At 40.2% G+C, this 17,925-nt stretch overlaps 1 protein-coding gene across 10 annotated transcripts in view; it reads right to left on the bottom strand.

The window, feature by feature from the left end:
• Positions 1-3,319: 3,319 nt before the first annotated feature.
• Positions 3,320-17,925, bottom strand: part of ARHGEF3 (Rho guanine nucleotide exchange factor 3) — a 113,394-nt gene continuing 98,788 nt past the window's right edge. For all 10 annotated transcript variants that reach the window (XM_035106362.2, XM_035106361.2, XM_035106363.2 and 7 more), the window contains 9 exons: positions 16,012-16,119; positions 15,376-15,546; positions 13,828-13,890; positions 13,552-13,648; positions 12,150-12,226; positions 10,642-10,899; positions 9,223-9,393; positions 8,131-8,317; positions 3,320-6,113 (listed from right to left, as the gene is read on the bottom strand). In XM_035106362.2, the coding sequence (XP_034962253.2) occupies positions 5,752-6,113; positions 8,131-8,317; positions 9,223-9,393; positions 10,642-10,899; positions 12,150-12,226; positions 13,552-13,648; positions 13,828-13,890; positions 15,376-15,546; positions 16,012-16,119 (1,494 nt within the window). In that variant the 3' untranslated portion in view covers positions 3,320-5,751. The remainder of the gene's footprint in view (positions 6,114-8,130; positions 8,318-9,222; positions 9,394-10,641; positions 10,900-12,149; positions 12,227-13,551; positions 13,649-13,827; positions 13,891-15,375; positions 15,547-16,011; positions 16,120-17,925) is intronic.

The following is a 17,925-nucleotide window of genomic DNA, read 5'->3' as shown; positions in this document are numbered from 1 at the left end:
CCCCGAAATTTTTGATCCCCTCCAAATTGATAGCAAAGTTTTGTGCTTGTTTTGTGCCATTAAAAATTCGGGTTAACATGTTAATGAAGCTTAGTTTTAGTACTGGAGATCACTTATATTTTACCCAGCAGATGGCAGCAACAGTCTAACAACATCACTGTGTTCTCTACTGTGTCTGCTACTTTTAACACAACACAACACAACACAACAACAAATCATCTAAATTGTGCTTTGTGGCTCAAATCTTGCCAGCTACTGAGGCTTATACCAGCAGACTTACTTAGCACCATCCTTATACCCCATACTTTAACAGCTATTCTCCATGCCATGGAAGAAAGCGCTTGTGAAAGGTTCTCTCAGTTTGCAAGTGAGTTTACAATACTATTGTATACAGGTGGCTACTGCTCAAGGAAAACATGTTTTCACAGCCCCATGCCCCTCCAGCTCATGAAACTAGTGCCATGGTTCTTTGGGTCCTGGCATGTGTGATGTTAAGGCCCCAGTTTAAGAAGTCTTCATAGACTTTTGCTCTTCTGGTTCAGGTACAGGCTGTGCTTCAAGGTGCCCTTTAAGGCATTTAATTACTGTTTTTATACCCTGCTTTTCTATAAATGCTACACCCTGGAGCTGAGAATAAGGAAGCAGGCAAGGAGATGGCTTGAGCACAAGTGGAGGAAAAACTTACAGTGAATGCAATTGGACATTGCTATGTGCTCATGTTCAAGCCTATGCAATGGCGATGGAGGCCATTGTGTCCTTAGTTTGCTGTAAAGCAGACTTGTCCGAGGTAGCCAGTGGCTTATTACACGCTGGTCCTAGAGGGGGAATAGAGCCATACAAGGCCCCTGTGACACATTTGCAAGGCATGTACCGGTATCTGGCAGTATTAGGACTCTACCCTTGAAGCAAGAGATTCTGCTGAGGTGTCCAGAATATCTTATTGTCCAGGCCCTATCAGAAAAGGTACATTCTTAGCTAATGCAATTCAAAATGCTGGATTTAACCTATAAGAACTTTTGCAGCTCAAGAGCCCAATATGTTTTAGAGTGTCTATCCCAATATGAACCTACCTGGACCCTTGGGTCTTCATCAAGTCCTTCTCTGGGTGCTTTCTCTGAGGTTTGGAGTGTGGCAATAAGAGAGAGAGAGCGTTTTCCATTGTGACTCCCCATCTGTGGTATTCTCTCTCCAATGAGAAGAAGAGGAGTTTGGATTTGATATCCCGCTTTATCACTACCCGAAGGAGGAGTCTCAAAGCGGCTAACAATCTCCTTTCCCTTCCTCCCCCACAACAGACACCCTGTGAGGTGGGTGGGGCTGAGAGACTTCAGAGAAGTGTGACTAGCCCAAGGTCACCCAGCAGCTGCATGTGGAGGAGCGGAGACACGAACCCGGTTCCCCAGATTAGGAGTCTACCGCTCTTAACCACTACACCACACTGGAGGCAGACCCTCCAAGTGTCCCTATTTTTCAGGGGCATCCCTGATTTAGAGAAGCCATCCCGGTTTCTGATTTGATCCTGGAATGTCCCGCATTTCCTTAGGATGTCCCAATTGTCATTGGAAAAATGTTGGAGGGTATGGAGTTATCCAACCCCCAAGCTGTCTGAAGGCAATCCTGTATAGGGAAGTTGTTTTAAGTGCTTATTGTTTTATTATGCTTTTGTATATGTCATAAACTGCCTAGACTGCTGGGGCAACCCAATAAGATATGTGGGATATAAATAGTAAAATTATCATTATAGAATGATATGTCCCTATTTTCATTGGAGAAATGTTGGAGAGTATGATGAGGTCCACATTATCTGGACTAGAAGGAATAAAGGGGCTTTACCAAGACCACAACCAATAAAAGGCAAGGGTGTGGTCTCAGCTCCAAGCTGTTAAATTAGCTGGTTGATTCCACATTCCCTAATGCAACCTGTCAGGGGACCTTCCTACAGGGAACCTCCCCCCTTTTGCTGACCAGCATTTTTGCCCAGTGAGAGCAGCAGAAGTGGGTCAGGTGAGGGGAATCAGGAAGTTAGCGGGACAGAGGTGTCAGGACTCACTCAATGATGTTGGAAAGCCCTTGCGCCGCCAGGACCAAGAGGTGGAGGGGAGCAGGCAGCCCCTTCCGGTGCCCAAATTAAAGCATGCCACCAAACGTAAGGTCGGGAGGAGGTGTTTCGGGGTGCCCAAACTCTTATGCTGGTCCCGTAGCCGGAAAGGTCCAATCCCGGATTCTGCGAGTGACTGAGTGGTCATGTTTTCTGCTATCTCCACACTGTAAATACTATGCACAATAAAATTCTTAAAGACAGAGCGGACTTGGGCGTCTTTACTCAAGAGTAGCCGCAACAGCACCATTACACAACCAACACACTTCACAGATTCCACTCAAATAAATTCCAGTTCAACTGAATCACTCCCCAAATACTTTCCCCACACACAGATGTTCTCATCCCTCAAAAAAGCACTTTAAACACTTCTGATACCCTCTTTTATAAATTGGTGTGGCCTAGTATTTAAAAGAGTTCTTTTGGGAGGCTTTGAACAGCATGTATGAGATATTGTAATAAAAAGCACTTTTAAAAATGTACCCGTATGCTATTCATGGTGTCACCAATGGGCAATCTCAGATACACCACTGGCACCCACTAAGTTACCCTGCTCCACTCATTTTAATTTTTTAGGTTTTTGTTGTTATTTGCCTGTGGTTTTTCTTTGTGAGTTTGTCTAGTTTTTAGCCTTTTTGGGGGGGGATGTGTTCTTTTGGGGGGGAGGGGTTCTAAGAATCACCAGGTTTTTTTTCAGTGGTCCCTATGGCACTTTCTTAGATTTTTCAAACTGCACCGAGATCCAAAATGTCAGGGAACCAGGTTGTGTTGCTACACTGAAAACTAAAAGGAAAGTGTTGTAAATTAATTCAGGGTGAGGATAAGAGCACCCTTAGGGTGTTTGTCATAAGTCTTAAAATCTGTATTTCTGGTCTATCTAATAAAGAGCAAGACCTTGCCTTGAACTAAAGCTGAAGAATACTACACAAAATATTTCTAATAGGAATACAATATGTATTGCTTTGTACTGGTAACTTTCCACATTACATCTGAAACAGAAAGCTTTTATTTATTTATTTTTAAAAGTATAGTTTGAAAAAGTCTATTCAATTTATTTGCATCTTAGGAACTTCTTATATTAGTTTTGATTACTAAAAGTATCCTCATTTTAGCTATAAATGAATGTAAATATTACTGAAAACAGATGTCAGAAATCACAGAAAGTTTGTAAAGTGAGATTATCTAGCTTTGCATATCAAGCAACAATATATTTAAAAAATAGACAGTTCAGTGTAATTTATTTGAAATGCTTTGAGAACAGTGTAAGGCTATTATGCAAAAAAAGAGATTTAATCAATACATCAATTATTTTTAAGAATTGAAGACATTACACAGTATCTCCAACATTTTGGCAAGTATTTGTCATTTCAGTAGTTCACATCCTAATATACTTTCTACTTCCTTCTATTTTGAAAAATACTTCCACCTACTCTGGATTGGCTAATACTCAACTTCCAAAATGAAGCAATTAAAATAAATTACAAGCCTGAAATAGAAAACAACAATATTTGAAACCTATACATATAGAAATATGTTCAATAGAGTAAAATTGGCCATAATTTTGTTTGAAAAAATATAAGTATTAGCCTGCTTTTTTATCTATTATCTCACCACAATGATTCCTCTAACACAGCAGTACACATTTACAAATTCAAATTGACATCTTATTTACTCTTACAGTTTTTCTGTAAACATGTAAAATGTATGAAGTATGCATTTTGGCAATATCAATGCTTCTGCAGTGCTGAGGTTAGACTCTACACTGTGCAGAAAATGGAAATAGTGGTATCAGAGAACATTTCAGTGCACTAGGTTGCAAATTTCAGGACCCCTCTTTAGAAAGGGTCAAATTCAGCATTACAGTACTGTACTATTCAACCTTACATTTGAAATTAGAGTTTGATTCATAAGTACAAATTTTATTGACATTTTACTTACTTTAAGGGTGCCAAGCTAGTCAAATGTAATTTTCAGACCAGTAAGTTGAAAGAGTGGGTCAAACAGTTTTGAGGTGTGGGTTTCCAGAGATGCAGTAATAGTGAATGCTGTGTGCAGATGTCATTAGAAACAAATATGCAGTGTATCTGAAGAAGTGTGCATGCACACGAAAGCTTATACCAAGAACAAACTTAGTTGGTCTCTAAGGTGCTACTGGACATTTTATATATTTTTTAATATATTTCGATTGCGTCAGACCAACACGGCTACCTACCTGAATCTAGAAATATGCTGTGTGTGTGTGTGTGTGTGTGTGTGTGAGAGAGAGAGAGAGAGAGAGAGAGAGAGAGAGAGAGAGAGAGAGAGAGAGTTTGTAGCTGATTCTTGAATAAGCAAAATTCCTTTGGTGGGTTGCATTAGAAAAATGATTGCAAACCATAGTTTTAAATTGAATTTAGAGTCACCCCTTATTTTAATCATAATTAAGCCAGAACACACCCAAATAACATGGAGGTTATTTCTCTGAACAGAGCCAATGAGAAATTGACATTTTTAATGGCATGTGGTATAGTCCCAGTCCTAACTTTCTGTAAACCTGTTACAGAAGTCTGGGGAGCCCACCTTGGCTTTGTTGTCAATTCTGGCCTTGAGGATGACGCTGAAGAGGTTCCCCATACAGGTTTTTTAATAGAAGTGTCTGTATCTGTGAACCACAAAAGGGAGCAGGCAGTGTATGCTGGAGAAAAAATTGGGATGACAGAAGAAAGGCTTATTTTTGTAGACATCACATAACGGCTATCCTGAGGGCAGTATAACATTTGTTGTTGTTTAGTCGTTTAGTCGTGTCCGACTCTTCGTGACCCCATGGACCAGAGCACGCCAGGCACTCCTGTCTTGCACTGCCTCCCGCAGTTTGGTCTAAAATGTTAATATTTTAGAAGCAGCATTTTGCATACAAACTGCCTGGCTGTGCACATAGAAAGGGCTACACAAAACAAACAAAGCAATTTAAACAAAGTATTTGGATGTTTCAGCTTCTTTACTCTTTTAATGCTTTATTCTAAATGGGACAGTAGGTAAACTACCATCCGATTATCAGAAAACACCATCATATAAACGTTGGAATTTTCATCTGAAGATTCAGCACTGGCACACAACTTACTTTCAAATGACCTTTTAGCTTGCATCTGTGAACTGAGAAAATATATATTCTGCACTGGCCATAACTCTTAAATTAAGATTATGAAAGTCACTAATCAATGAGACTCTTAATTTTAGTCTTTCAAGCTTTTTGGAAACCTGCACACATCATTCACAAACAATTTCTGGATGTGATAACTTTAAAATGCTTTGTTCATGTCCTTGTGTGTGGCTGCCTTGTGAGAGGTCAAAATAGGGCACTTTATAAAACAGAGATTCTTGTATGTAATATGCATAATAACAGTAGTTTAGAGGTCATATCTACCAGCAAGACATTGGAAATAATTGGTCAAGTACCTCTCTTAGCCACAGAGACGTTTACAGAATTATCACAGGATTATAGTTGCCATATCAAAATACGCACACCAGCAGTTACAGTACTATGGTCGAAAGGTACAAATATAATAGAGACTGAGTTGACATTGTGACAAAAATATTAAAAAGTGCTTCTTGTTCCATATATGGAATGCAAATACTGTACAGGTAAGACACAGAAGACCACTATGCGGTTGTTGTCAGACATTGCTTTCTATTTCTTTGTCAGTTTCCCAAGGGTATGTCTGCTCCATGTGGTCACAGTCAATGCTGATTTCACTGACGTCCATACTACAGTCAGACCCACTGTCTGATTGGTCCATTTGCTCAAGCTTAGATTCCTGACGGGGTATTCTGTTCCTACTTGATGATGTACTCGATGATGTTAGTAAGGGGACTTCAGAATCAAGTGTCCGGACTTCGCCTGATGCGCAAGAGGCTGATTCTTTGGCTTGACGGATACAATTGAGCCACTGCTGTTTGTTGAAGGTGTCATTTGCTTGCAGTGAGTGAGACTGGCTTTGAGATCCCTTTCTGAAGCTGACTCTAAAGAAGTTTTTAACTGAAATAAATGAGCCACATTAGTATATTCAATGCTTCTTGGAAGAGGACATTGTGTGTGTGTGTGTGTGTGTGTGTGTGTGTGTGTGTTTGGGGGGGTTAATAGACATACTTCTACATTAATGATGTACCAGAAGAATGCACAACTTGGATCGCACTAAGAGAAATGCAGCCCACCATCCATGTACAAAGTCTCCCACATGATTCCTTCCACACAGTTTTGAAATTCCATGGAAGGAGAAGCAAAAGGAAATACAGTCATACCTCGTGTTGTGTTAGGTTCATGTTGCATCTTTTCGGCTTGCGAACCCGGAAAACCCAGAAGTGTATACTTCTGGGTTTTGCTGCACGCACATGCACAGACGCATTCTGCACGCTTTGCACATGTGCAGAAGAGCTCTATTGCGCCATGCGCATGAGCAGAAGCGGTGCTCTAATTATGGACTTTTCAGGGTGCAAATGGCACCTGGAACAGATCAAGTTTGTAACTAGAGGTACCACTGTAGTGTTCTAAGCCATGGGTGGACCACTATACAGTGGAACCTCTACTTATGAATTTAATCCATTCCGAATGCACATTCGTAAGTAGAAACATTCATAAGTCGAAACGATGTTTCCCATAGGAATGCATTGGGATTGGATTAATTCGTTCCGGGGCCTTAAAAAAAGGCACTTTAAAGGCCGGCAGGAGGCCACTGGTGACAGCTGTGAGGCCGGATCGGCAGGTGGGGAGGCCAGCGGGAGGCCGGCGGCGACAGCGATGGGCCCGATTCAGCCCTATGGCCGGATCGGCAGCTGGGGGGGGCAGCAGGAGGCCGGCGGCGGGGAGGGCCCAATCTGGCCCTATGGACAGATCAGCAGCTGGGGGGCGGTGGGAGGCTGGTGGCTGTGGCGGCGAGGGCCCGATCCGGCCCTATGGCTGGATCAGCAGCTGGGGGGGCAGGAGGCCAGCGGCAGGGAGGGCCCGATCTGGCCCTATGGCCAGATTGGCAGCTGGGGGGGGGGCGGCGGGAGGCCAGCGGCTGCGAGGGCCCAATTCAGCCTTCGGATGTCAAGAAATTCGTAAGCGTGCGGCTATTTTCCCCACTCGTAAGTCGAAAAATTCAGTTGTCGAGTCGTTCGTAAGTCGAGGTACCACTGTACAAGGTTTATGAACTGGGCAGTCCCGCTTGAGAGAAAACATGTTTTCTGCTTTCTTCAGCTTGTTTTACTGCAGAATCGACCTCTTTCCCCACCATTTTATTTCATTATAACAAAAGTCATACACAAAAATTCAGCAATGCTAACCATTTGTGGCAATCAGCTGCAGCCAGTCAGATGATGTAATGATTATAAGTACAAGCAACCACTGAATGACAAAGAGGGGAATGACATTTGTGAGAAGCATGCCACTGGTCTTCGTGGTATTTTGTCAGTATCTGGGAATATGCACAGTGCTGTCCTCGTTAATTCAGTGCTTCAGGGCAAGGGCATGGGGGACTCTCCTTTCTTCCAATAGTAATGACAGCCATTTACTCTTGCAAAACTCTTTCATCAACTCTCACTGGTGGAGGATTTAGGGGAGTGCAACTGATTTGTCCAAACTGGGCATGGAGCCGAGAGGCTGCCACAGAGGACAGTTCAGCAATGACGAGCAACAAAAGGCAGGTTGTGGGAGGCGCCAAATTCTGGTGTTGCATAGGGAGCCGCTAAAATGTTAAAGTATGTCACTGTTGGTGAGAACAGATTGGGGCAGTAGGTTCTTAGCATTATCATTTAAAACCAACTCCTGCAAGAGTATCCAATAGAATACATGAAGGTATCTTTTGTCTTTCCTGGCATGTTTTGCTTTTGTAAGCTGACATACTACTTTTTGAAAATCTTGTTTCTTCTTTTTTTAAAAGTGAAAAATTAGTTTGCCTTTTTTATATGAATGAAACATGCTGGCTTATACTTTCAGAAAATATCTTGGAAGGGTACTGTGGTGCATGACTAAATGTCAATATTTTATAAAAAGAGATATTATAATGGATTCTTACTCCTCTCATTGTTGCTAAATGCACCACGTATGGATCCACCCAATCGCACCTCTCCGTCTTGCAAGTCTTCTACCACAAGATCTTTCACAGGGATGGGTTGCCGATACAATTGGTAACAGAGTTGTTCATTCTGTGTAACAGCTCGAGTAATTACCAGTACTTCTTGGAAGAGAAATACATGCAATTTCTGACAAAAAATAAAAATTAATTGTGAGTTGTCACTTATACATTATTTGCTCATCACTTCTCTAGTTTCCCCCCTTAAACTAGCATCTAGTTAAATAATACTACCAAAGATGGGTGGAAATGGTCCAATGGCATGGTCTGAAGGCACATGATGCAACCACCTAGCTGAAGGTAAGAAAGTTTGAGTCTAGGCCACTGACTGTACGGGAAGCCCACCAGGGAATTGGATATATGCTGTCTCAATTTCCATGATGGAAGAAAGTACTAGTATATTTAAATCTTGCATAACAACAACAGTGTGCAAGGATGGCATCTTACAAGCACTCTGAGAAATGTAAAAAAATTCCTTCACTAGCACCTTAAAGACCAACTAAGTTTTTATTTTGGTATGAGCTTTCGTGTGCATGCACACTTCATCAGATACACTTCATCATACATCTGATGAAGTGTGCATGCACATGAAAGCTAATACCAAAATAAAAACTTAGTTGGTCTTTAAGGTGCTACTGAAGGAATATTTTTATTTAGATTCGACTCAGACCAACACGGCTACCTACCTGTAATCTGAGAAATGTGTTCCGCAGTTATGGCACAAATATGACAATGGTGTTAAAATTAGATAAAAGATCAGTTTCTCTCTTACCCACAATGAGGAAGAGCTATTCTATTTTCCACCCTCATTCTAACCCCTGTTAAGCCTGCTTTTTTTTTACCCTAAATTAAAAGCAGTTAGCATCTCTTTCTCACTTCTGAGACTTGATGATATTTCCCCATGACAGCCATCCAAAAGCAAGCCATTGTAACCTTACATTTAAAAAGAAGCAGTTCACTCTGATTATAAAAGAGAACAGAACTTAAGAAAGAGGTAAAACAATATTTCGTGTTTCCAAAAAATTAATTCCTTACCACTCCCCGGTTGTTCTTTAGTTCACCATGACAGCACACGACACGTGAATCACCTATCAAGGAGTCCTTTTGGCCTTCATCAAGATAGATTAGCCTCTCTTTGTAATACTGGCATTCAGATTCACCTGTCTTTTTGTTGATTTCTGCCACTATTCCTTGGACAATATTAATCTGGGGAGGGGGGGAAATGGTTACAAATAAGTCATATATTGCCAAGCCAATTTTGAAAGCTTGTCTTAATAGGTTTATGGTTGGAAAAACAAAGCGGGTGAATGGGCTTCTGTAATGAGCAAAAGAAGCCATGTGGGTGTTTGGTACTTCAATATAGCTTTTCCATTTTAAGCATCAATTAGTGGCTCCAATGCATGTACAGGAATTCTATAAGCAATAACTTCCTCATTATGTCCTGTGAGCAGGCGTATGCTACATATATGTGAGAGGAAATCTGTCATGCAAACAGAGCTCCTTTATTCAATTAATCTAAATAAAGAGTTAAAGTCTCCGTTGTTCCTTTCTGCTTACATATAAACAGCAGAGCTTTGTATTTTGTATTCCTAGATAACTGCTACTTTTTTGCATGTTACAGAGCCCAAGCAGTTTAACAGTTTATAGTCTCTCAATTTTAAACAGCAATTTAGGATGCAGTATGTAATAGGAATGCGTTCTAAAAAATAAAATCTGAAGGCCAATGATGTGAAGTTTCTTCCCACAATTTCCTTGAATTAGAAAAAAAATATTAAACCTATTTCCCTCAAGCTTCTTGTTTAATTGAAGCTTTAAAAAAAACCTGAAAGAAAAACAGTTTTACAGGCTTTCTGAAAGATACTCAAATTCAGGCTTCACCACATTTTCAAGATGGAGCTCCAAAATTGTGTGGGAATAATGAGAACAGCTCTCTTGTGCCCTTGCTATTTGAACATGACAGATGAGTGTTACTGTTAAAACACTAATTTTTGGTCAATTTTGGAAAGTTTAGGGGAGAAAGCTGTATTATGTTCATAAGAGGCAACTAAAAGCCACAACATATGTAAGGCTTTGGATATCACCAATGATTGCATGCAACAATATATTAAGCTATCAGCCTTGCATCAGGCAAGTGGCTACAGGGTGAAAGCAAATGACCCAGCATGCCCAAAGATGCAACCAGTATTTGCAGTAGCAGTTTGCATGAGTGTAATGGCACATGTTGCAACTGGCACACTCACACAAATCACATACTTCCTCTGCAAAGTGCATTCCAAGGGCCACTTGAGCTACTCAGTGTAAAGCAATTTTAAAATACCCAAAGCCTAAAAAGTCACAGAAATCTATCAAGAGAAGGGAAATATACAAACATCTTTCTGAGAGAATATACTGTATATGAATCTACTTCTAATGATTTGCCCTTTGGATAAGGTATTAATTAGTTTAAACACATACAGCTTCTTCAATGAGCTGTTGGTCTGGATGATCGTTTGGCGTGTGTCGCAGAATCTCTCTAAGCAGTAGCGGGTACTTCACTAGACGGCTTCTTGGGATATCAAGGAAATTCCACAGGTCCAGTTTACGGCTGAAAGGCGACTCTAGGCAACGCTGTAGGAAGTCTTGCACCCGGTGATCCTGCTTTTTCTGGTCCAGCAAAGTTTTGGCAGCTACCTGGTTGCTACAGTAACTATCATAGGAATTTAGACAAGGCAACTAAGGGAAAAATAAATATTTGGAATTATTATTATTACCCCACCCATCTGGCTGAAAATACAATTGATGATAATTGCTACTACTGGACAATACTGATTAGAAGCCTGATTTTGTCACTTATTACCATCTAGCAGTATAATGTCACTGGAGATATTTCTTAGAAACTTACAAACCAATAAGCAGGTGTTTAGAATGAGTGCAACATCTGTTGAGCCAGTAAAACACAAAAATTCCATGTGGCATACTGGTATTACCTGCTAGGATGTTACACTTTGCCTAGGAACACCATACTGCCAGATGCACTCATTTATTTATTTATTTATTTATGCTCCACTCATTGAGAAGGTTCTGCACAAAGCAGTTTACAATATTTTAAAATACAAATCTGTTCCACGGAACCTTTAACACCAAGAGATGATAGCAACCTCTGCAGGAATTGCATTCCATTACTGTGAAGTCGCTGCCTAGAAGGCCCTATTATGCATTCTCACCAGTCTGGGAGAGAGTTATGAAGCAGGCTCTCCAATGGGTAGTTAGCAATGGGTGGTTTCTACTATTGTATCAATACAGCCAACGCTTTTACGAAACAGATCATACCCTCTGATATTTGGATGAAGGGTGCTATATAAATTCAATAAATAATAATAAACATATGAAAAACTTTTACTGTTTGCCAATAGGGGAATCTGGCTGTGGCATTCACAAAGTGAGTTGAAACTTGTCCAAGCTGGCATGTTGGTTCACAACCTCCGTCCTGGCACCAGCACTGTACAGTTTATCTGGATAGGGCCCCGTCAGGACAGCATAGAGGCCAGGTCAGGACTGCGCAGATGCGTTGGGGGAGACAATCTGGTTTTTGTGCTGGTGCATCTGCAAAGCTCCAACTTCAGGTAAGCAGGTAAGCAGTAGTGATGCTGGTATCAGGAGGGCAGCTGCACGACTCTGCCCCACCACACTGGCCACTACTGATCTTGACTCCTGGCCCTGCCTATGTAACACAGAGTAAGTCCTCATATTATTACCCTTCCTGCAGTATTACTGCTTGGTACTAGTTCTCAGATCAAACATGGCTTTGAAATTAACTGATGGAATTCACACAAAAATATTGCAACAAGATTGTTCGTTAATCCCAATATCACTGCCCATTCTTTGCCAATTTTACTATTGCCAGTTTTCACTTGTATAACCGTAAAAATGAGGAAGCATATAGAAAGAAAACAAAATTAACCATTTGTGAAAGTTTTCCATACCCAGCTCACAAGGATGTGACCAACACAGTCTGTAGATCCATCAGGCTTCCTAATTTCTTTTAGCCGTCTAAGAAGATCTGATGTAAATACATGAAAAACATGAAAAAATTAATTGGGATGCAGTGGGGTCAGCTTGTAAAAAAATACTGAGGACTTTTCTATAGTAAAGTTCAACCTTGTCAAGTACTGTTCGAGAGCCTTTCATTGCCTTTGACCATCTGCCTGTTTATCACTATTTGCTTATAAAACTCCTGTCAAATGATGCAACACCCCTATTTTCACAAAGCAGTGAGCAATCCCATGAGAAAAAGGCTATACACAAACTTGGGTGATACACCCTGCTAGTGTTCCTCTTTCAGTGCCAAACTATACAAGGCACGGGAGAACTGTGATTAGTTTTTCCCACACTTCTATTTTTAACAAAGAGGAACCGAGAATTCTTGTATGGCCGTAAATAAATATCTGAATCTGAATCTGAACCGAGAACTCTGGTTTTGACAGAAGTAGTAGTGCTACAGAATAGGAGAGGGCTTAACCATTGCTCACCACAACTGCTTTCCCAACCAAAATCCCACCCAAAGAAGCTGCTAGTAGGCTCACCTAGGGGGAAATACAGCTACCTGTATCATGCTGGTATTTATCCCCCATCCAGGAGAAGGAAAAATTAGGTCAGGACCTAAATTTTCACACAGACATGAATGCGCCAACCCTCTTCCCCAGCACAGGTGCTCCAAATCCAAATCAGAGCCCTTCCCTGTAATTGCTTTCAACTAAAAACAGTAATTTCAGGAGATTCAATGAATAGTTATATCTAATCTGTCTAGAAACATATGAATACCATCTGCTATCTACACACACACACACACACACACACACACACACACACACACACACACATCCAATCATGATTATACAAATCTTATTAAGAGGTTGAAATGCACAATTATTTACAATATGCCTCTCAAAAACCTATATTGGGTTGAAAAGTCATTCTCCCCCTAGCATTTAGACATCTACTTCCATCTATTTTTTTGCGACTTTGTTCTGTTTGGAACATTCAACTCTCGTAATGAAACTTTAACCGTGTAAATATAATTTCTGATAGCACCCAAATCAATTCCCAGATGTGTGTCAGTTCTGACAATGAAAGTTGGGAACTGTGGAGTCAACAGACAGGAATGACAACTAATGACACTAATGCTTCTGTAGTACAGGTAAAATAAAAAAGTGCCCATTCCAATGTACATTTTTCCTCCATAGATAAATTTTGTAGAGAATCTTTTCAGATTAAATTCAGCTCATTAGTGGGTTTTTTTCAGTCTGCAGCCCAATATAATTCAACTGTTCCTCAAACATCTTATTTGGCTCTCAGCAACTGAATATAGAATAGAAAGAATTATACCTTCATGCAAAGGAATTAAAGAGTCCAGTGTCCCAAATATTTGGTTTAATTCTTGCTCTGACATTATGGAAAGTTTAAGCATTGGGTCATGGTAAGCCTGCACAAAAATAGAAAAATCATTTAATAAATACATACTTGAAATTCCATTATTGGTGATAACATTTAAACTTTAAACATTTAAACATTTAAATTTGAATCAATCTATACATGCATATCATAGAAACTGTCTGTGAAAAAATTCAATAGAGGCACAGAATACTTAAGGGTATATAATACCTTCTTTGCTAACTTCAGGTCTTCTATCAAGTCTTCTTCTCCTTGTGAAAGTTCAAAAATTGCCTATAACAGAAGAAATAACCTTGATAAATTTGCAGTTTCAAAATTTCTCAAATAACATTTTTAAACTATGGATAAATAGCAAGTCCATATTGCCACAGTGCCAAATGGGGTTGGGGGTAAACTCAATTCAGTTAGCATTTAAACCCAAATCATTCGAATTTGCACTTTGGGTGCGGGGACACAACATAGCCATCCACTGAAATTTGTGCACATCTTAATTTTACAATACATTTATCCAAACAGGCAATGCTTACAAAACTGCATATTAACATACAAAAATGCACTATATTTGGAGAAAGTGATTGCAAAATTCTGTGTATTAATCAAAACTGCATGCAAAATTTCATTTATTAGGAAAAATCCACACTAAATTGCTGAATAATTTTTATAACTTTTTAAAAAAGAAATTTGCAAATGGCTGAAATGCAGAGAACTGAATTAAAATAATTAGACACAGAGAAATGAAATTGTCAGATTCTTCCATTCCTAACTGTCAAAGCAAGAGAAGCTAAAGAATGAGACCAAGCTTTAAATCTATTAAAATACTTTAATAGACCTTTATTTAATATCCTTCCCTTTGTGATGAAACTCAAGTCATCATCCCTAAAATAATGGTGAAGAGCCTACTGGCAAAAGGTGGCATACAAAACTCAAACTCATAAATAAATGGGGTTCCCAGGCAGTCTCCCATCAGACACATACCAGACTGGCTTAGCTTCGGCAGACTTCATCATGTGCCTTCAGACTATGCCCTGGGGCCTTTTAATAAAGGGTACTTGTAGGATTCAGCATCGCATGCTAAGCTAGAACGGAATGCCATGCTATGCTGTGCATGGCATTTCTTCCATTTCTAAAATATTTTATTATGAATTCTTTTTTTCCAATGAAGATGCTAAGACAGTTAGCCCTACTTCCCTCAGCTTGAAAGAGCCAGTTATTAGCTTCTGCCTTCTCTCGCATCAGGAATGCAAGAATGCACTGTGTTGTCTTCTTAGGCTGTGATGGCTGCTTTTAAAGCAGGGGTTGGCAAGGTTTACCTCGCCTGGGCCAGTTCACTTCAGCGGAGATTCCTCCGTGGGCTGGATCATGCGTGCACATGAGCGCACGTGCCCGTGATTTCTGGCGTCTGCACAGATGCGATTTCCGGCACTGCGGAAGCGAGTCCCGCGCCTCACTGCGCTGGTTTAGCACAGTGCGCGGGGACTTGCCGAGCAGCCGGCTCGGTTCAAGATTAAACGACCCCCATGGGCCGCTTGTGGGCCATGGGCCTTAGGTTGCCTACCCCTGTTTTAAAACCTGGAGTGATTGCAAGGAGTGATTGTGCATTTAAGTGTTTCCATGTGTGCAACGGAGATAGGTGGTGGCTAGTTCTGCCAAGGAGGGAAAAATGGGACTAAAAAAAGTGTATACACAAGCATGTGTATCTTCACTTGCATTCCTTAATGCCATTTCAGGCAAGTCCAAGGATAATATAAGTAAGCAAACCTCTTGCCGCTTGATTTCTTTGGATGTGAGCATCTGATTGACACAAACATCAAAGGTCTCACTCCAAAGTTTACTGTCTCTTCGCTTGGTGCTAGCAGGGGGTACATTTCTAGTCCAGGGTCTTGGGGCAAGCAGATCTGGCCGACTGTCACTGCGAAAACTGATGGAACGCTGTGAAAAATAAAATTAAAATAGTTATTGCTTTGCTGGGGTTGATGGGAAGGTTAATTGTCATCTTGCTGATGACAAAGTAAAACCGCTGTTTATTCACACAATACTGTTTAATATTTTGGAATGAGAACTGACACAGCTGCATCAAAAAGAATCATTAGGAGTTGTATCACATACTAGTTCTGCTCAAAATAGACCCAGTGAAAGTAATGGATTCAAGTTAGTAATGTCTATTGATTTCAATGGATCTACTCTAAGTAAAAGTAGCATTGGAGACAACCTTGCATAACAGAAATCAAACACTTGCTTTTACTGAAAGTGAAAATTATTCATAAAGTGCTTTTCATTACTTCCATATAGATGAGCAATATGCAAAAAAAAATGTTTTACAAACAATACAAGGAATAAGACATGTTGTATTCCTTGTATTGAACCCTACTTAATTAATTTAAAAATAGGATTTACCTGAAGCGTCTGACCGAATCGTTTCAAAGGAGTTGCTCGAACAGGAGGAATTAAACTTGCTAGTGATGTCACTCTAGAAAGAGGCCTGACCCGCTTATTACTGGGCTCCTGTAAATTTTAGACAAAATACTTACATGTTAGAATCATAAAACCAACACATTGATTTCATAATACAAGTATAGAAGTTTCGATGTATCCCAGTCCCCAACGGGGGACCCTATTCAGGACTCCAACTGGCTTGTAGTATTGTTTGGTTCTCACAGAAGGTTTCAGGTGGGCATAAAGCAAAACCACCATCCTGAAAACTTTCCACAGTGTGCCATATAGTGCTAACAGGTGCAAGTCCAAGTTTGGCTGTCAGCTTTTGGCCCCCAAAGACCCCCAGGATGACTCAGAAAGGATAACACACAAATACAAAATTCAAGTACCCAGAAAACATACCTTACAAAAATTTAAGACAAACAACCTTAATATTTCAAAAATCATTAAAAGCCAAATGCATTTATGTTCCTGCCCAAACGACAAAGAGCAGTCCCCAAAAAGATGCCAGAGAGAGCAAGATTAAACCTGAGTATGTTGTTATTATCATTTCCCCTTTTCCATTTAAAACATGTAAAGTGTTACTGGTAGGAAATCAGACATGAAATTAAAACAAAAATGCTAAAGACAGCAGCAAGCAACAGATCAAATCAGAGAGAGGCCCAGAGGATCACCATTGGGAGGGAATTCTACTATTTTGATGTCTCTGCCAAAAAATGCCCCATCTCTCATGCTCACCTATCTGATCTGATGTAAAGACAAAACTTAGTAGGGTCTCAGCAGCCTATCTCAAAGGTTGTGCAGGTTCATGGTGGACTAGGTGATTTCTGAAGATTGCTATAAACTGTGGAGAGAGGCAAAAAATCGTCTGTTTTCCTTTGCTGTCTCCTGAGCTCTCCCCATATAGCACAGGGAAGGGGGCTAACTGCATGCTGCACCTTTCTACTAATCTTAACAGACACCTCCTGGGGTTCAATCTGTCAGGGGCTTGTGCTGACTAATATTTCCCCTATGACATTCCACCCCCACCACCCTCAGCATTCCATAGGTCAACTGCCCTTGACAATTTATGGAAGACGCTAAGCAAAAGACCTCATTAGGCCATTTGGGGATAAAAAAGTCCCCCACAACTCTCTTCTCATACCCCAAGTATGCAGAAATCACTACCTTAGTATGGTATTAGCCAGACCCGGTATGAGTGCAACCAATTCTCATGTTTACAATTAAGATTATTTTGCTCTATGCACACAGCTGGCAAACATATGAAACATCAACAGTACAAGAAGAAAATGTTTTGGAGAGAGAAAGGGTGCACAACAGACATGTAACTTCACACACTTTAGGGTTGAATCCTGTGCATGTTTACTCTGAAATGAGTCCCATTGTGTTCAATTGGTCTTATTCCCAGGTAAGTGTGCATGCAATTGCACTGTTAAAACATCTATGCACACACATTTAATCACTTCCCTGTCTCATCTTGTAATGCAAAAGGTTCAGCAGCTATGCTTGTTATCATGACCTTGCCACTGAAAGGCATAGACACAGTTTCAAAACAGAAGTCTTTAGCCTCAAATATATCTTCCAGCTGATAGTCAAATCATTATGCATTTCTGTGTTACCAGATCCCCAGCTAGCAAAAATTAGAGAGTTTAAGATTACAATATTTGCAAAGGTCATTTGTATATTTGATTGCATGTATATCTCTCAAATTTATTATGCAATTATAAAACATCCGCTATGTATTTAAAGAACTGAGTTTTTAAAAAACTCAATAAGCATCTATCATCAAAGAGCAATTCAAGAACCAAAATATACAATTAACAACTCATTATTTAACCCCTTTTGTTTCAAGAACCTCTGAAGGATTAATACTCT

Source organism: Zootoca vivipara, chromosome 2 (assembly GCF_963506605.1).
Source record: "Zootoca vivipara chromosome 2, rZooViv1.1, whole genome shotgun sequence".
Lineage (NCBI taxonomy): Eukaryota > Metazoa > Chordata > Lepidosauria > Squamata > Lacertidae > Zootoca > Zootoca vivipara.
This window is presented reverse-complemented; position numbering and strand designations above follow the sequence as displayed.